This window comes from Clinocottus analis, unplaced genomic scaffold (genome assembly GCF_023055335.1).
Source record: "Clinocottus analis isolate CAN_PGR_092001 unplaced genomic scaffold, fCliAna1.0.p SCAF_2, whole genome shotgun sequence".
Taxonomy (NCBI): domain Eukaryota; kingdom Metazoa; phylum Chordata; class Actinopteri; order Perciformes; family Cottidae; genus Clinocottus; species Clinocottus analis.
The window spans coordinates 11,258,532-11,277,911 of record NW_027175931.1 but is presented as its reverse complement, the minus strand read 5'-3'; the positions used below and the strand labels follow the sequence as shown (position 1 = coordinate 11,277,911).

Sequence of the window (19,380 nt, the reverse complement as noted above, 5' to 3'; positions counted from 1 at the left end):
GGCACTTAATAAGAGGAGGGAAGCCATTTACTGTATATTTCCTTCTCAATAGCTGCAGCTTCTGCTTTATCATCTTGCCTTTAAAAGAGGGGACTTTGACAGGACACTTATTTGGTCCCCAGCAGTCTCTCTCTGCCGGTCGAGAATGATATGGGCTGTTATCGGGCTTTTCAGTCTGTAAAGTAGAGAGACGGAGACATAAAGGGAAGGAACTGATCGAGGACTTAAGTTGCACTGTTGTCAGTGCATGGGAGTGTTCAATTATCTCTGTGTGGCTTCACAGTTGTCACTGACTCACCTCAAAGCAATATACTTAGTTTTCACTTCTTCTGTTTCATTTTGTTTTTAAACTAACAAAATGTATCTGTAGTATCTTGCTTGTTCATCCTTCTACTTTCAGTACAACTGATCAGACAGAATGATGTCCTCTTTTCAGTGACACCATTTAAATGTCCATACTAATATGAAATTGAAGACTTAAAATGCAAATCATAATAGTGTATCAGTAAAACTGTATTTGGTTTACAAAATACTTTGGCTGTATGCTGACTTTACACCTTAGTCAGGCGTGGATCTCATAATAACCTGTCTCTTGCCTAAATCCCTTTGTTTTGGGTGGAGCTGTGAAACAGGTCCTTCTTATAATATAACCACTGTTATGGTCTTTCAAAACGGCACTCAAATAGTCACTTTGCAACATTTGCTCTGTCAAGGCTATATTATCTATTCATTCTGCAGGAATACCAACAATTACACCATGAAGCTGTATGTCTTATGTGTCTCTCCACCCTTTTCATTCTTACAATTGTCCTTTTGCTTTTCTCGCCGCTTCTGTTCCTTTTATCACTTATTTTCCTGTGTTGTGTTTGTCAGATGGGGCTGCCATGCGGGCAGGTGTTCAGACAGGAGATAGGATCATCAAGGTATTGTGTAAATCTTTCTCTGTCTTTAAACCACTAATGTCACTGTTTTCCTGTACAAGGCCAATAAAGAGGCTGAAGGCTGCCACCTTCTGGTCGGCTTGTATCTCTACTGTCTTTATCTCTCGGCATCTGGGAATGGAGTAAGATGTTAAAACGTAAAGCTGCACTGAGAATGGAAGGTTATGGTATCGGCATCTGTTTTTTGTTTTTTTATTTGAATGATGGTACGATTGCTGTCTTCCAGGTTAACGGGACCCTTGTTACACATTCAAATCACATTGAGGTGGTGAAACTTATCAAATGTAAGTATTATTGTCTGTGTTTTTAGCAGAAGCCACATTTTAAAAAAAAAGTAAACCTTAAAGTAAAACTGACTCTTTTCTATGATTTGTCCTATCCAGCGGGCTCCTATGTGGCGCTCACAGTGTTGGGGCGTCCTCCAGGGCTCGCCCAGATCCCTTTATCTGAAGCAGAGTCCGAAATGTTGGGGGTTAGTATTTCGTCTCCAAACTCCCCAGCAGCAGAACGGCCCTACAGTGCTCTGGACCGCCTCTCCTTTACTCAACCACCATGGGTAATAAAGACAGTTACCTTTTGTTTCTACTCTGTATTTTTTTCGCCACAAACTTGCTTTCCTTCTCTATCCTCCATGCTCATCATCTTGAGGGCATTCATATGAGTTATCAATGCTCCTTTCAAAGTTGTGGTATTGTGTTTAAAGTGAGAATGTTGTGCAGTGACTCCTCCACCTTGCCAGTCTGTATAAAAGGTATGAACACGGAGTCAGTGGAGGTGTTAACAGAGCCAAATAGACATCTGTGTAGAAGGAACAGACGGCATAGCGGAACACGCACACTCGACGCCAACACTTGTTTTACACGTCATACCACCATGCTATCTAAAATAGCGTTGTATTGTTCAGTGTAAATGCCGTAATGGCGGTTCTTCTCTACAGAATGTGTGTATTATGTATTCTTAATGCTCTCAATCATGTAGTGGCTTCTCTATATCTTGTATCTCTCTTCTCAAATATTTTCTGTACGCCTAAGTATTTGTTAAATGCATCATGATTACGTATATCTAATTTTTGCATGAATGCCTCTCGTCTGTTGTCTAATGCACTGTTCCTCTTGTCGTTTTTCTTAAAGGATGAGAATAGCAGTGTCTGCAACCAGAGGGTTGACATGTTGCAAAAGATGCTCTCAAAAGAGCAGCAGGAGCTACAGGTTAGCATAACAATCATTGCCACTTCTCTCTAAAGTAAAGTTCTTTTCTTTGTAGGTGTTTGCAATATAATCTAAACCCTCATAAGAAATTGGGTTATCTGTGTCGAAAATGAAAGGATTAGCTCTCCATCTTTATATAGAACGTTGCGTTGGGTAGGAGGCACTACGTGTACCTTTCACACTTTTGGTTTTTATGCAGTAGATTTAGACTATTTTCCTCAACACCAGAACGGATTCAACACATGACATAGGCCCTGTTTAAACCTGTATTAGCATATGTCTAGGTTCATCTGATCACAAGTGTTGAGCTCTAAGTACGTCAGTTCACACCTTGCATTCACTCAGTGGTTTATGTGAAATACTTTCAAAATACTAATGTTTAATACAACCCAAAATACACTGAGCTACCTGCAGGGCCGTTGCTCCACCTAGTGGAAAAGTCTCACCACGCCATTGAAGAAATCAAAACAATACAGACTGGGTCTATTCCTTGGTGTGTTCCAGGCAAATTAAATTGTCCGAGACGTTTTACGCATTCATTAAATATCTATTGGCTCTAGTGACTTCCCGAAATTCATTGACAAAGACAGCAAATGAGTTTGTACTTGCAGTCACGTAGAAGGTATCTGTTGAATAGGCAGTCCTTCAGTATAGTACAGGACACATTCGCATACACCCCTCTAAGAGAATGTGGCCCTTTGCGGCCTTCAGAGTACCTCTGAAGGTGATCTGAGCGATCAGTTCTTCATGCGTTCTCCATTAGTCTTCATTGCATTAGTGAATCTGTTTGCCCAAGATGCATGTCAATGCCAGGTCTGAATAGAGCCATACTATACTAGAGGCTTAAGGTCCTGATTGCTTATTTGGATTTCACCTCTCTTGCTGTAAAGGCCATGAAGGAGGAGTACAGCAGGAACCCCTCCCCCAAACTACTGAAAGACATCCAGGAAGCTAAGAAACACATTCCTCAGCTGCAGGGTCAGCTCTTCAAGGCCACTGGGGCAACACAGGTAAATCAAATAACCCCCAGATTGCCATGTACTTGCATACATAATAAGGTTTCCAGGGACACTGATCTACTAGCATCATCCAAGCAGTATGATTTTTGCGTAGTGCGTTTAGGGTTCGCTCCAGACAAACCTAATCCTAATCTCATCAGAGGATTAGACTTTCTCTGTGGGAAGCCACTCTTTTGTGTCTGTGTGACAGCTTATTTTATTTACATCACTTACTAAACCTTGTGTTATATATGTCAACATATTAATCTGCTCTCTCAATTTGGGCCTATTTTAAGAGAATACGTTAAACTACTCCTCAATTTCTATTTTTATTAAGCATTACCAATGTGGCCTGTTAGCTTTGTTTGTACTAAACAAGTTTCATTCGGGACTTTGTCACTGTTTTTGTTGTGTAACAAGGTTTTTTAGAATTAATAATTAATCTTGTTTTGACATGAATCTGTAGGAGGCTGTTCCAGGTGGAGATGCAGATGATGGCAGCATGTTTGAGACGGAGCACTCTAAGGGAGACTGTAACAGTACAGACTTGTCCTGGAGTAGGTCTCTTGTAAGTTGTCAGCCCTACTAACCAACTTAATTAAAATGCCTCTCTGAGCTTCTTATTAATAAACCTTGATTCCACGACTAGGCAAGCTTTAGGACAATGGATGGCCACATGCTTTGGCTGCGTTAAGTGTATATAAATTAATTCTGCATTCAAATTTCGGTTGGTCATGATGAAAACTAATGGAATAAATTAAATGGCAACATTTTAATTTTTTTTTGGAGATTAGTTTTAATTAATTGCGAATTTGATGTGTCTTTCACCCAGGTGGCACATCTGTCTACCTTCAGCTGTACTTTACTGAAGGAAAAAAACATTGAGAATTTAATGTTTTTTTCCATCCACCAACAGATATCTCGCGGATTTGGGCCTGGATCTCCAGAGAGCCTTTACCCAAGAGACTCATGCTACCCTAGCCCAAAGAGCACCCCCAGGAACAGCTTCAACTCCTGCCACTCTCCAGAGGCAGAGGACGCCACTGACCTGGTAACTGCTCTTTGGCCTGGTGATAATTCTGCGAAAATAAATTATTCACCCCCTTTCCTGGCGTAAACTCGGCAAATAGAATTTTTTTAAGTGTGCTTTATCGAAAAACACGACATGTCAGTGCAAGTAAACATAGATTGGATCAGTTGGGCTATAAATATCCTGTGGGAGAATTTCTAAATGCTAAACACTAATTCCACAATGTAAAACTGTCTTTTCTCCAGGACTCTCTGTCCCCTACCACTGTCAGCAGTCCTGCTTCCTGCCGCCTCATCTCTCAAATTATTGGAGCTGAGGATGACTATTTTGACTCAGACCAGGAGCAGGTATTTTTCCACAGTCCAGTATTACCATCACTGGCAGTTACGAACGGTTGTTGCAGCGACCCCCAGTGCACATTATTAAGACGGGCCCTTCTGCATGCTAGTTTCTAGTTATGATGAACACACACTGTGGGCTGCCGACTGTTTATAAAATGTGTTTGTTTGAAAGGCACACCGGTTTACTTGGGTTGCAGAGGCACACATCTTGTCAGTTATTTTGTGAGAGATTTTGCGCCAAAACTAATGACAACTCGTTAAATTTTGACTTGACAACATCAACATACATATTACAGCAATCATCATTGTGTATTGTTTATGACAAAAAAAGTCTGAAACGATACATTTAATTTAAACAGTTTATTTATTTATGTTCAATATTCATATTATTTGGGATATTTTGAATAGATTGCAACTGAAAAATTTAATTAAGTGCCTGTACTGTGAAAACACTGTATTTACACCTGTGACCAGTTCAGACCAGATGGTAACAAGCGTCAGGGTGATCCAATCACAAGTGGACAGCTTCCAAGTACAGGTGTGAATGCACATAAGACAAATGGAGGACACATTGAGATACGATCGCTCACATTCAGAGGTGCTCTGTCCCACATTCCTCGCAGTGTGTACCGACGCGTGTGTGCATTACTCGCCGAGAGGTGATCTACAACAGCTTATAAAATGATGGAATTACTTGACTTGTGATTGAGGTAATCCCTTGCATTTTTGGAGGAGGTGGTAATGGGGATATGTGAGCCATCTATTGCTTCCCCCATCTCTTCTCAAAGCTATCCACCATCTCCCACAGTCTGTTCCCTTTAGGCAAACTAATAAATTGGCACTGAAGTGTGTATATATATCGCAACAAACCTCTCAAACACATTCGGACACTGTTGATTTGTTTTGGTGCCTCTCGTCGGTTTAAAAACAACACATTTGGTCTTTACAAATTGAAATGATGTACGTGTTCAATTGTATATAGATCAGGTGAGTGAGATTTGATCACAAGTGGTCACCCGAGATGCACATGGAGTCGCATTCTAATACTCTGTTTGAACTGAGTACTACTTACAGCTGTCCACTTGTGATTGAATCACTCACGATGCATGTGAATGAGAACAGAGACAAGTCAATCGTAATATGAAACTTAACTGTCATATTCAAACATTTTAAAATGGCTTAATAAACTATACTTTGCAAGAAAGGTTTAAATAATAGTATTCAAATTCACATTACACGGGAAGTCAACAAAAATGGCAGGAGTTTAAACTGTTTTACCGGTTTTGTTCCAGACAAATGGCCAGTGTAACAGCTTTAACAACATTGAGCAGCTCAAGTCTCGTCCCGCACACCTCGCAGCCTTTCTTCACCACGTCATCTCTCAGTTCGACCCTGCTCCTGTGGTAAGACCCTCCTCCTTCACACCGTACTATAATCTTTGATGTATTCATTTCCTGTATACGTGCAACCTGGTAGACTCACTGTCCGCTTTAATAAATCTTAATCTTATGTTCTCAGCTGTGCTACCTCCACGCTGACTTCTACAAGCTGACCAACTCCAAAGAGACCAGACGGGTGTTCATGGACCTCCACACCTTTTTTATTGACCGTGGAGCAGTAAGTACAGTTTTCTGAAATTTGGGCAACAATACACGTCAGACTCAAACAAATGTTCATCCGTCTGTCACACAAGATGCACACAGTATCACTGATGAGATTGTGACTCAAACAGATGAAATGTAGCCTGTCACACTGTTAAAATAGCTCTGATTCCACCAAAGACAGCCCCAACACCTGTGGTTGTTTTCTTTAAGTCCAAATTGCAAAATAGAATGGTCTACATGAGGCCTGACCAACCCGCGGCTCTTTGTCGAGTTTCATGTGGCTCTTGCGTTCATATCGAAGTTTGTTTTTTGTTTTTTTTGGGTTTAAAATCTTTTTATTGATTTTGCAAATACTTTAGACTAGAGGTAGCCAACAGGGTGCCCGTGTGCACCTGGTCAACCGCAGGGATCTCGTGAGTAGCCTGCGAGACATGTTCTAAAAATAGTAAAATATATTGAGCTTCGTCACAAACAAAAGAAATCGCCCCAATGCGAGAGTCTCTGGAAATATTTCCCAAAAGCCCAAAAAGTGCACTGCAGTGACAAAGCCTGCACACGTTGTGGTTGTCATTAAAATAAATAAACATCATGTTTCCTTTAAGTCAGTATTTATCAAACTGGGAAGGTATTTATTACAGGTGGGGCGCAAGAGGAAATGCTAATTTTAAATGTTTACCGTAAGCCAATCGGGCAAACGGTACTGTCAATGTTTGGGTCAACTTACGTCTGCGAGTCTGTGTTTTCTACCCTGAAACGTGTGAAATTAAAGCATTGATCTGTTCTGACTGACACCCGTGTCAAAGAATTGCTTCGAGTGGCAACAACCGAATACGGACCAAATTTGAAGAGGATCGTTCAAGGCAATGCCTGAAGTCCCACTAAGCAACATGCATAGTAAAAGAAAAACGCTATTGTAAATTTTTGTTTGTTTGAACTGAGAGTTTGTGTGTGAGACAGTGCACACAATGTTTATTGTTGAAAATGACTGGCCTGTGGTCTTAGTACTGTAGGAGTCAATTTCTGTCATTATCATGTTGGTAAGTGACATTTACAAAAAAATCTGGCTGAGGTGTGTGTGTGTGTGTGTCCGTGTGTATCTGTCCGTCGGTCCGTGAGTGAGTGACTGACTCGCTCGCGATGTTCATGTGTATGATGTGACTCTTTGTGATAACATAGTAAAAAATGTGTCTCTTAGTCTCTGGCTGTTTGTCTGACTGAATGTTCAACACTATTAACACCCAGTTGCCCATTTACAGTTTAGAATAAACTAATATATCTGTTCTAATTGACTATTTCATTATTCATAGGTCATTACGTGATTATAAGTGTCTTGAGTTATGATCTGTACTCACATTGACATTTAATATCATTTGACTGGGTTTGACTGGAATTCAGTATATTTAATTATTTATTTTTTATTGTTTTCTTTCCCCAGAACTTGAAAGTTGCTGTTCCTGAATCCATTTCTACTGATCTCGGTAAGTGTTTTGTGCTTTTATGCTTTTGCTTCATTTGGTTATCTGCCTAGTGCCATTTTGAGTTGGCAATTTCTTTTGTTACGGCCAGCTTTTTTAATTCTGTTGGCTCACTTCATCCATTGGGCCATCCTCATTATACAGTCCCTGTAAGCCATGCACACCCCCGAGCAAGGTGTTAAAAAATGAAATGCTCTGATGGGTTGGAAAGTATTGCTTAACCTTAATAGGACATATTTAGTGTGCTCTTGACTTAATCCTGTTAGAGACTTGGCGTACTGTATATGTGAGTGTGTGTGCATGTGTTTGCAGACCGCCGGCGGACAGAACTGATCCCTGAGGAAATAAACAGACAACATGTTCAAACACTGCAGGACTCTCTGCTTCCTGACATACAGCGGAACCTTGAGGATTTCAGGTAAACTTGTCAACTCCGAATTTTTACTTTCTATGGTTTAGTAAGTTCTGATGAATTGCAGAATTTGACGTTTTGGTTACTGAATCAAGGAAAATGAAAAAAGGCACTATCCACCCAATAACAGAATATGACTTGATATGTTGGCACATGTAGGCAGAAGCGCAGTATGGGCCTAACAGTGGCTGAAGTAGAGCTGGCCAGGTTGGACCAAGAGAGAGTCAGAGACCGTGTTGCTCTGGAGAGAGAGCGCTCATATGCTGAAAATATCATCACCAAGATAGAGGACATCCTGTAAGTAGCACCTGCAGACAGTTACCTGACACACATGCCATGCAGACAGAGATATGCTGCTGGGATGCACAAATACTTAAACAAATGCTTATGTTTCTAACCAGTATCAGCTACTCAGTGCGTTTTCTTTGTATTGTTTATAGGTTAACTACTCAGACCACAGAGGAAGAGAAATGGTAAGCATATTGATTGATATGAAGAGTATTTTTCTAAGCATATGATGGGGATCATTTCGGACTTCAGGGGCTCTCATGGCCCCTCAAACCAGCTGTGGGTTCATTACATTGTCATTCTGGAATGTGTCCCACAATAATCTTGAAATATCTTAGTATGTATTACTTTATAATACTGCTTTTCTCCTTTAAATGAATGCTAATACTACAAAATCTTGTACTCAATAATCAATATTTTTCAGTGGTTGTCATTTTTTCAACCTTTTTAAAGTATAGTTTTAGATTTGTCGGCCAAGAACATGTAACATGTTGGTGCAAGTCGAGACCTTTTCTACATCCCCACAGTTTACAAATTAAACACGCGGGCAGTCCCTTAAAGAGAACATGTAATTTATGCAGTGTGTTCATGTTAAATAATTCAAATGTGTGACTGATTGAAACGGTCTTGTTTGAAATGCCATATGTTCGCAGCATACCACAGATGGTTTAGGAACTGTAGAAAAGGACTGGTATGACATATGGTGCAAGTCACAATATGGACACTTCAAGCCTTAGCATTCTGTTGTTTTGTCAGTTATAATTAAAATGGAGCAGCTAAACTAAATAGTTGTCACTTTTGTTTTAACTTAGCACTACAATGCAGTATGTCATCTATACATACATGAAGCACCTTGGGGTGAGGGTCAAGGAACCTCGAAGTCTGGAGTCCAAACGTGTCAGGATCAACTTCCTTCCCAAGATCAAGGTATTTCACATTGCGCTTTTGTCCTTCGCTCTCTCTCCCTTTATCATTTTCCTGACACTTCCCTGTTGTTAATAAATTACAGAAAAGCATCAAGACAGAAAAGGAAGGAGAAGAGAAGGTGAAGAAACCCAGATTCCCTAGTATCCTTGGACCTCAGCGTCGGCCCAGCCGCATTGAAGCAGCATCTGGTGAGTTTGTACTTTTGATTAAGCAAAAAATTATGACACTGCTTCCTAAACCTTTTCTAATCTTGACATTGCTTTTCTCTACATTAGTAGGCAAAGCCTTGGATGGTCGCCCCCGGCCGCAGAAACAGTTGTCTCAGCCGACACTAGGGGCAAGTGATCACATGGAAGCTGGTCGACTTAGAGGCAGCCAATCGAGCGAGGGCTCGGAACTTATGCACTCCATGTCGATCAACGCCTCAATCCCAAACAGCGCCACCTATAGCTCAGACAGTAGTCGAGACACTGATATTGGTGAGCAACTGAACTAAACACATAAGTAGAAGACAAACACAGAAGAGGAAATATTTTTTAACTTGTTACTTGTCTCTCAGGTGGGACTTCGACCCCAGGCCCGTCCAGGCTGAGTGACAGCCATCAGTCCGACCCCCTTGATGGGTTGCCGTACCCTGCTTCGCAATTTGACGTTTACAGCCTGGACCAACTCCAAGAGGATGACAGAGAAAGCGACAGGTGCGTTTACTGTATAATTTTCAGTTTAATTTGTTTTAACAGTTTTGCTTCCTCAAGAAGAGAATATTTATTTTTAACATTGTTTATACTGTTATTGTTTGTATAGAGCCCACGAGGGAACACCAAAGGTCATAAGAAGGTGAGATTACCTAATCGTTTTCATACTTACACCGCTCAAATCCAAGTTGTTAGTTAGTTGCCAGATGAAGAGCTCACAATCTGTCTTGCTTTGTAGGTTTGAAGGCCTGGGTGCAGCCGATGTCCAGAGTGAGGACGACCAGGGAACAGACTCTGAGCATGACCCTCCAAACTGGCAGCAGCTGGTGGGACGAGAGGTCCTCGAGGGTCTCAGGCCTCAGGAAATCAAGAGACAGGAAGTCATCAATGGTGAGGACATGGCTTACCACTTCACATTATGTTGCAATTCATTTGAACCAGATCTATTTAGAATATGAGACATTTCTTTTCTGTGTACTTAAAATACTGTTTTATAGAATATAATGAGTAGGAGGAGGATGGGGAGATATATGCAGCAGCAGAGCATCTGCTGGGGCCCACCTCAGTTGCTGTCTAATGTACATCATGTTGAGCTGTGCAAATGATCTGTCATCTTCAATTAACATCTTGAATTGTGTCTGCAGAGCTGTTTTATACCGAGCGTGCACATGTGAGGATGTTGAGGGTTTTGGACCACGTTTTCTACCAGAAGCTCTCCAAAGAGACCATCCTGCCTCCTGCTGATATCAAGAACATCTTCACCAACCTGGACGAGATTCTACAGCTGCATGGTACACATCCTCCAATCTGATCTAGGCTCGGCTTTTCTTGAACCATTAAGATTCAGTAAAAAAATTTAAAAAAAATACACAAAAAAATTGTAAAAGTTAAACATTGAGAATCAAAATAAAGTTTAAAAGTCAAACTAACTACAACAGCAGCACACACAGCCCCCTTGCATTGTGTCTATCCTTTATCTTTGTCATTGTATGTACACGAACACACACTGACTTGTGCCTCTCTTTTGACTTTCAGTTTCAATACTAGAGCAAATGGCTGCTGTTCGGAAGAGAAATGAGTCTTCAGTAATTGATCAGATAGGAGACGACTTGCTCTCCTGGGTAAGTCCAATTCTCAGGCTGAAATTGTATTTCCCCTTTCAAACATTTTCTGATATTGAATAAATTTGAAGATGAATGATGTGGTAGAAGAAAAACGTATTGTTCACAAAGATATTGAACTGTTGCCCGAAATTGCTTTATAGCGAGAGAGAAAAAAAGTTGACGTTGGCATGAGATTGCTTTCTTCAGCCTCAATTCCTAGAATTTTCAAATGTCATGTGTACAAGAAAATGGTTATGTACAGTTTAAATAGGATAGAGAAGGGGTTAACACTACATCCTTGAATCCTACACCAAAATCTTGAAAGCCAAAACCTTAGACAAGACACAAAAGAATAACTCAGCCAAGCAACGTAATCACAGTGGAAGCAAGCGAGTGAAGTGGAAGCCTGTTTCTCAGTAAATGGTTGTCAGTCAGTGCCCTAGATTTGGCTGACATCTCGATATCGTGTGTCATACACTTGATGTGCGGTAGCTGCATTGCAGCTGGCAGCCTTGTCTAAAATGTCTCTGTGGGGTATAAGTAAGGTAAATTGTCCCCTGAGGGTCCGAGCATTGATCTCGTCTACATTTAAACTTGTCTCTGCTACGAGGTCTTAAGCCTGGCCCCCTTCTGGGAGTTGCTGCTCATTGTAGTGGTTAAATACTAGACATTTCCATAGCAACTACCACTGACCCAGATCGACCAAGGGACTGATCTCTGTCTTTGCCACGTCCCGTCTTGGGTTTGGTGGTTACAGTTCATCGATGGAGAGGAGGAGAAGATCAAGAAGGCGGTCGGGACATTCTGCAGCAATCAGCCATTTGCTCTTGAGATCATCAAGACCAAGCAGAAGAAAGACTCGCGGTTTACTTCGTTCGTCCAGGTACTACCATTAGGCTTTCCAAATTGGTTTAATCTTTGAAATGTGTAGTTGGCCACTGTTCTGAATGAATGCTCTGAATGTGTCAGAAACGAAAAATGCAACTGAAATGTTAAAACCTAAGCTATATATATAGTATTCACAGTATGCACAATTTATACTTGCTTAAAGATGTATTTGGGCTTTTTGGCGACAGCTTAAGTTCCCCATCCTCACTGTTTTCTATTGCTTTGCAGGAGGCAGAAAGTAACAGACAGTGTCGCCGACTGCAGCTTAAGGACATCATTCCTGTCGAGATGCAGCGGCTCACAAAGTACCCTCTGCTACTTGACAACATCGCCAAGTACACAGGTGCTGTAGTGTTTCTTACCAAGCAGTTACTCTCGCAATGGTTTGCAGATTTGTGCACATGGATATTTTACTGCACAAATGTCTCCACATACTGTGTGCATGATCTTGATTGAAATATTTAGATTATTGATTAGTTCACAGAGTATTTTCTTAATGAATTGTTTGTTTGATAAAATGTTACATTTGAGAAGTTGTAACTAATACAAAAAAACTGTGGGTCAAAATAATTAAATTAACTTTTTGGGATTTTTGCTGCAGCTTAATAAAACAGTGTAGGTAGGTGGTAAAGACATTGGATACTATGACCGATAGTCATAGTTAATTATAACTTAACTAGAGATAACTTTGTGCTTTTCTGTACTGCTACAACACCACTGCATGAACTCCATGAAAAGAGTTCAATTATTTATACCTACCTCTTCAAACCTGAAATCAATTAAATTCTCTGAGGCAATTTATTCAATGTGAAAACTAATTTACATATGTTGTAAGTGACCATGGAAAAGTAATACAGAAATAATACATAGTTTGCTAATTATATTCTGGATGTAATAAAATACAGTAGATGAATGTGGAACTGAAGAGATAGAATAAAGTAGATACAAATAAACTATAAAATAAAGGTTCTGTGTGGCAGCATGTCACAAACAAGTGAATTACAGAGACAAATGGAGAAATTAGCATTTTCATAGATATTGAGCGGCTGTGCACATTTTGGAAGTTGTCGCACCCATTATTTGGTCCATCAGTTAAGTCTTGGCTGGGGTTTAGGTATCACACAGAGAGAATGCACTAACGATAAAGTATAACCAGCTATTACAGGATCATAATGCCCCCCTGCTTTATCGTAATCCTTGAGAACGATGGTGTGCTCATGGGCGGAGGAAATATCAGTTTCCTAGACAGCCCCCTGCAGAACTGTGGAGGCCTTACTTTTTATTTGATGTCGTAATATCTTTCAGACAACACCGTAGAGAAGGACAAAGTGAAGCAGGCAGCAGACGGCTGTCGAAAGATTCTCAATCACGTCAACCAGGCTGTGAAGGAATCTGAGGACAAGCAGGTGGGATGTTTTTTAAAGTCTTGCATTTTATTTTATGCCATCCCCTTGACTTTTCTCGTCTTCCCCTTCAGTCTCATCTTAAGTCCCTTTTTCTTTTTTTTTCATCTCTACCACAATTTCTTTTTTTTCCACTACCTTCTTTGCTCCCCAGGCAGTGGCTTCCTTTTTAAATAGCGCTTACTTATCCCCTTCCCTCTGCCTCCGTTTCTTTTCGTCCTTTCTCTAGAGGTTGGAGGACTATCAGAGAAGATTGGACCTCTCTTCTCTGAAGCAGACAGACAACCCCATGATCCTGGAGCTGAAAGTGAGTTACTTACATGACCCTTTTAGCTTCATTTAAAGCACACTCACCTGATGGACACCCACATACACTGTCTTAAATAACTGCTCTGGAGAAAGGTAGTGCTGGTTTAGAGGGCTCCATGGACCACAAGCATTTATTTATAAGCTTTACATTTATTTTCTCATTCTACCTTGTTCAGAATTTGGATTTAACCAAGAGAACGATGGTGCACGAGGGACCTCTGTCATGGAAAGTGAACAAGGACAAGACTATTGGTTTGTAATCAGCCCATTATATGAGTTTGATTGTTATTGAACGCTTCTATTGCTGCCAAAAACTAAAAATAAGTAATTTCGCTGTCTCCTTTCAGAGTTGTACACGCTCCTGCTGCAGGACATCTTGGTTCTGCTCCAGAAACAAGATGAACGTCTGATCCTAAAGTGTCACAGTAAAAACCTGGCTGGCACCGCAGATACCAAACATATCTTCAGCCCCATCATCAAACTCAACACTGTGCTGGTGCGCTCTGTGGCCACAGGTCAGTTAGCACCAAATCTATCTCTGTTTTGCTTCTTTTTTTCTTTTCTTTTTTCAAACGGTGGTACAGTAACTTTTTACTCTCTAAATATGGTATCCAGAAGCCTATGGCTTCAAGCATGTTGTGATGAATCTCACCCTGAACCTACTGCCCACACTCTCTCCTGCCAGACAACAAGTCCTTCTTCGTTCTATCCATGTCGGAAAACGGAGCCCAGATCTATGAGCTGATGGCGCCCACAGTCTCAGATCAGAGAACGTTAGTCCACATTTTGATTGATTTAACTCTATTTGTAGTGCTCCAGTTGTTAAATAGGCTAATGACAGATTTTGTTTTTCCTTGCATAAGGTGGCAGCGTCTAATCACCCAGAGAGCTGATGCCATGAAAGTCAAACCTCACAGTGTCATTCCATTACCTCAGACTGAGTATGTTGTTTAACCATCTTTCTAATATGATCCAATCAGATTGTTCTACGGCCTTGAGCGAGCGATTTACATAATATGTTGTGTGCCAGTGGGGAGAGAGACGGTGTGGAGATCATTACAGCAGGTGTTTCCAGGAGCCGAGACTCAGACCGCATATCCACCGGCAGCACCCAATCCACAGGTAGCTGGAGAAACATGTTTTCATTGGTACTGCTTTAAATATTCTGTCCTAGTCGACTATACAGATAATCCTTATCTACTTACAATCCCTTCAGATAAAGAGAGCAGTCCAGCCCCTAGAAGTGTGACGCAGAGTTCTCTACCAAGTAATAATCCATTTGAGGGAATAAAGGCAGAGGAGGAGGAGGAAGGTTTTGTGGACCCAGACCTTCCTTCTCAAGTGGCTGAAGATGGCAAAGAAGGAGACTCATTCAACATGTTTCCCTCCAAAGCAGATGAAGCACTGAAAACATGTAAGCACACAGAACCGATGACTCAAAATGACATTGGCTCAATCAGTCGGCTGCACAAAGATATTGCATGTAGATTGTATAACCCCTTTTTCCTCATTGTTCCCTCAGTGGCAGCATTGAAGCAGGTGTTGGTGACCCAGCTCATGTCCCAGGAGGCTTTAGAGCAAACCAAACGCTCCACGGGGGTACGTCTCCTCAGGACCACCTCTCTGCGGACACCTGTAGACAGCCGCGCTCGGGGGATGGTCCACAATGGCTCAGAGAAGAACAGCTCCCAGACAGAGGACCCGATACAGGACCTGGGTTCTGGGGACACGGGCTTCTTTGATTCTCCTGAAGATTATGGTGAGTCTGGACAGTTTAAACAATGTAGCTGTTATCATTTATGCATCTAATTTAAGCTTTAAATATATTATACTCAGAAATAAATGTTTCTTACAGTTGTCATTGTAGGATGCAGCTTTCCCCAGGCTCTTTGTCTCTCCTTGATCCTGCAATAGCGGTACTAAATCGCATCATTTGATTCTATCAGCAGGGTTTTTAGTTCTGGAGGGTTATGGTGGCCCAGGGGAGAGCAGCACAGATGATGACATCTTGGCATCAACCACAGGAAAGCAGCTGAGATCCTCACAGGGCTGTGCTGCCGACTCTGGAATCAACCTGCGATTTTCCTCAACGTCGCAGGCCGGCAGCCTCTCCTCTTTTAGCAGACAGGTCTTGTCTCATCTTAGAAACCTTCAGGCCAACCTCAACTATCTGAAGGTATTAAACAGTCAACTAGTTCAGCAGTAAAAATGTGTATACAAACAGTTTGATCTTTTAACATTGTGGTCATTTTTATAGCCTGATCTGACCGTGGACCCTTGGTTTCTTTCAGGAGGTTGAGGCCAAGTACAATAATCTAATACGCCAAAGGCCAGAGAGGTCAGCAGCAGACACGGATGGAAACAAAGGTATCTCAATTCATGCTCAGTGTCAACCTATGAATTACTAGATTGTAATATTTGAATTGCAACCTTTATCTGTCCTTTTTATGATCCTAAATGTCAATTATTTTTTACAGATAAAAGATAGGGGTGAAAACAGTACCGCAACTTTTAGCTTTGGTCCCAAAGAGGAAGTACCGACTTGTGGTCTGTTCCTCCTCCTTGTGTCCTGGACATTCTGGACATCCTATAAGCTTGTCCTCTCACTGCTGAGCCCCTTGTTTTTCATCACCCTCACCCGCGGTTGCCACAGAGAATGAGAGACTGAGTGTGAGCAGAAACGATTGAAGGGTGGAGTCGTCTTTGTGATGTCGCGTCCCCCTATATCAGCACAAGGCAATCAGGGAAGTGGGATCGCTCCAACAATCTCACCCCTCTACCATATAACACCCATTTTCCCCGGATCTCCCTGCAGGAAGGCGAACTTATACCAAAATGTACAAAGATGTCGGTTTGTGTGTTTAGAATATATATATATATATATATATATATATATATATATATATATATATATATATATATATATATATATATATATGAAACACAAAACAATAAAAGGAAAATTTTAAGATAATGTATTAAGATTTTTTTTATCCCAAGATGTATTTATTTTCTTTCTTTTCATTTAAAAAAAAAAAAAAAAGTGTTTCCAACATTGCTTGCATGCTTTTGGCCATGGTGTTACCGTTTTGGATGCTTTTCCTGCTGTTTCAGTCCATCAGGGTTAGTGTGAGTGTAAGGTGCACGCGAGCATACAAACGTACCCTGATGACATAGCAGGATATATTCAGACTGATAGAGGCCAGACTTGCACTGGTGATGGCTAGATCCTATTGTGTTACAAACTCTTGAAATTTGTTTAAGTCTAGAATTTCAGATAAATTCTAGTGTGTTGTTCACTAGAATGAAGAGTCTGAGGGCTCTGATCTGGTCCTGTTACAATTTCGTGCTGCCTATTTCTTCCTCTTCCTCCTCATCAGTGTGAGGGGTGTTTTGCCTCTCGGCTGCTCCTCTTCTCCTATGCGTGTGACCCTCCCCCTTCTTTTTCCTGTGAACACTTAGGATGTCAGCCTTCTCCTTTTCCTCACAGCCCAGTGTCTTTCATGCTTATTTATCTTATCCCCTCCCACACTCTATATGTCATGCTTCTTCATTTGCATTTGGGTATCTTGCCCCGTTCCCCTTCTCCAAGGAGCGCTCATGCTCTTTCTGTATCAGCTCCTGACAGAAATGCTGCTTCTTTCTGCTTTCACGGCCATGCTGATCCGACTGCCTGATATTCTAATAATGTCATGAAGTTCAACATATGTACAATGATAAAGTTGGAAGGTTATGCATAACTTTAATAAATAAATGGTGCCATGACACATTCAAAAAGGAAAACTTGTTTTATTTCCCATTCCTGCTTTCATGTGCACCTGATCTTTTTTGAAGTTCATGAAAAGGTGGTCAGTATCACATTTTACTTGTACAGCACTTATTGAATGACAGTTTAAGAAATGGAGAAATGATTAAAGACTATTGCATCACTTAAAACATGAGAAAGATCAAGGACACCTTAGCATTAGTTCTGATGGATCAGCAAGTGTCAAACAAAAGCCTATCCTTGAATTTGGCAGTGAAATATGGCAGTATATTTAAACCTAACTATGTCCACATAATATATATCTGTCCTGCATGTACTGACCTCGTGTCCTTACCTGTACTGGATGGTATAAATTTCTCAGGTGTCAGTATCCTATCATATGCCCGTTATATTCCCTGCTGATGAGATGTCACCTCCATACATCTTCATGTAAGATTTATTGTTAACAATCTCTCCTGATAAAATCCCTTTTTAAACAGTGTCATAGGTCCCAATCAATTGCTTTTGCTACGCAATAATCCTTTTTTGTTGCTTGTTCGACAGAGATAATTTGACATAACTAAAAACTGGAATTGGCTGAAATTCCAATTTGAGCATATAGGGTGGAAGTGTGCTACTTACATTTGCAAGTGAGTATTAAATAATGTGCCTTCACATTTAAACAGACCAATATGTTGCACTGCAGCTGGCAGATTCAGTCTATTGATGATGAATAAATGGCTCTGAAAGATGATGTCTTGCAGTAACCAAAACTGAATGATGTCCAAGGCCATTTCAGAATTAAAAATGGTTCATACATTTCGACAACATGGACATTTTGGAGCATTTTAATTTGATCCTCTTGGCCGGATGTCTAGAATTGTCTTTTGACCTTAACAGAATGAAATGCTTTTTGTGGACATTCGGCAGGCCCAAATGTCAGGAGGGTGAGTATTTTTTAAAGAAATCATAACAGAGGTTTGATCAAGGACATCAGAACGTGGATCATAACCAGCAGGTGGCAAGCTTCCACCATTAAACATCTAGTCAAGAAGACCCACCCTGAAACCTGCAGTGACATCAGTGTTTTAAATAACCCAGCTTACCTATTGAGTTTCAAGATACATTTGACAAATAAATGGAGGAATGTATCCAGTTTCCCATCGTAATGCTACAAAGCTATGGTCAAGAGGATACCACGGAGGACCGTGCAGCATTCATTGTGACTTTGTCAGGACCTTTTGCCACCTGCATTAGTGGAGGCACATCAGTGTTACACCTGGCAGCGATTTTGCTTGTTGTGTCTGAATGGAAAGCAGGAGGACGCCTTACAGTCTGCGTGACATGCGCCCTCTTTTTCTCTCGTCTCTCCCGTCACTCAGACTGTATGCATGCTGCAGTGAAACAGAGAGAGGAGAGAGCGGTAAGGAGGGAGAGAGAATATGTTGAGAGCAGACAATGAGAAGCCAGACATGGCATGAATGGGAAAATTGTGTGTGTAAGGGGGGATGAAAAACTAAGAGTAATACAAAGGAAGAGAAGAGGGACAGGGTGGGATAAAGTCAAAAGGAAGATGGACAGAGGACAGAGGAGAAGAGATGGTAATTAAGTGTCTCATTTCTCCACATGTACCTGTCACCGAGCTAATTGGAGTGGCAAAGAGGAAAGAGGTGTCAGTCACATCGGAGCCTTTCAGGAGGACAGTTTGTGAGACGAGCTTTCCTCCTCTTCCTCCGTGCTATGCGACAGTGCTACAGTATGAGTCAGGCAGGAAAATTAAGCCTCACCCTTCAACTAAAAGCAAAGATTTCTCATTGTTGATTTCTTGTCATTTCGTGTCATTTAAATAAAGTATAAAAACATTTACTCACATATTTTTCCGGATACTAATTTGCATACATTTCGGATAGGGCTGAAAATCAAGTTGAGGATTTGATGTGTTTACCTGATGCCGTGTACCACAAAAACTGTTGCGGGTGATTATGGTGGAGCGCATCATTATGGTTGTTGCCA

General features: G+C 41.1%; 1 protein-coding gene across 2 annotated transcripts in view; it reads left to right on the top strand.

Moving 5' to 3' along the window:
• Window positions 1-16,474, top strand: part of arhgef12a (Rho guanine nucleotide exchange factor (GEF) 12a) — a 38,410-nt gene extending 21,936 nt beyond the window's left edge. For both annotated transcript variants that reach the window (XM_068584523.1, XM_068584522.1), the window contains 36 exons: window positions 874-923; window positions 1,168-1,225; window positions 1,325-1,497; window positions 2,072-2,149; window positions 3,040-3,159; window positions 3,614-3,715; window positions 4,064-4,198; window positions 4,423-4,524; window positions 5,811-5,921; window positions 6,037-6,135; window positions 7,558-7,600; window positions 7,910-8,015; window positions 8,169-8,306; window positions 8,450-8,482; window positions 9,110-9,224; window positions 9,307-9,412; window positions 9,500-9,703; window positions 9,784-9,922; window positions 10,029-10,061; window positions 10,158-10,309; window positions 10,564-10,710; window positions 10,955-11,040; window positions 11,780-11,905; window positions 12,139-12,253; window positions 13,216-13,316; window positions 13,543-13,620; window positions 13,799-13,874; window positions 13,970-14,137; window positions 14,308-14,395; window positions 14,486-14,563; window positions 14,653-14,744; window positions 14,839-15,036; window positions 15,145-15,381; window positions 15,569-15,798; window positions 15,914-15,989; window positions 16,100-16,474. In XM_068584523.1, coding sequence (XP_068440624.1) covers window positions 874-923; window positions 1,168-1,225; window positions 1,325-1,497; window positions 2,072-2,149; window positions 3,040-3,159; window positions 3,614-3,715; window positions 4,064-4,198; window positions 4,423-4,524; window positions 5,811-5,921; window positions 6,037-6,135; window positions 7,558-7,600; window positions 7,910-8,015; window positions 8,169-8,306; window positions 8,450-8,482; window positions 9,110-9,224; window positions 9,307-9,412; window positions 9,500-9,703; window positions 9,784-9,922; window positions 10,029-10,061; window positions 10,158-10,309; window positions 10,564-10,710; window positions 10,955-11,040; window positions 11,780-11,905; window positions 12,139-12,253; window positions 13,216-13,316; window positions 13,543-13,620; window positions 13,799-13,874; window positions 13,970-14,137; window positions 14,308-14,395; window positions 14,486-14,563; window positions 14,653-14,744; window positions 14,839-15,036; window positions 15,145-15,381; window positions 15,569-15,798; window positions 15,914-15,989; window positions 16,100-16,110 — 4,004 coding nt within the window. In that variant the 3' untranslated portion in view covers window positions 16,111-16,474. The remainder of the gene's footprint in view (window positions 1-873; window positions 924-1,167; window positions 1,226-1,324; window positions 1,498-2,071; window positions 2,150-3,039; window positions 3,160-3,613; window positions 3,716-4,063; window positions 4,199-4,422; window positions 4,525-5,810; window positions 5,922-6,036; window positions 6,136-7,557; window positions 7,601-7,909; window positions 8,016-8,168; window positions 8,307-8,449; window positions 8,483-9,109; window positions 9,225-9,306; window positions 9,413-9,499; window positions 9,704-9,783; window positions 9,923-10,028; window positions 10,062-10,157; window positions 10,310-10,563; window positions 10,711-10,954; window positions 11,041-11,779; window positions 11,906-12,138; window positions 12,254-13,215; window positions 13,317-13,542; window positions 13,621-13,798; window positions 13,875-13,969; window positions 14,138-14,307; window positions 14,396-14,485; window positions 14,564-14,652; window positions 14,745-14,838; window positions 15,037-15,144; window positions 15,382-15,568; window positions 15,799-15,913; window positions 15,990-16,099) is intronic.
• Window positions 16,475-19,380: the final 2,906 nt, after the last annotated feature.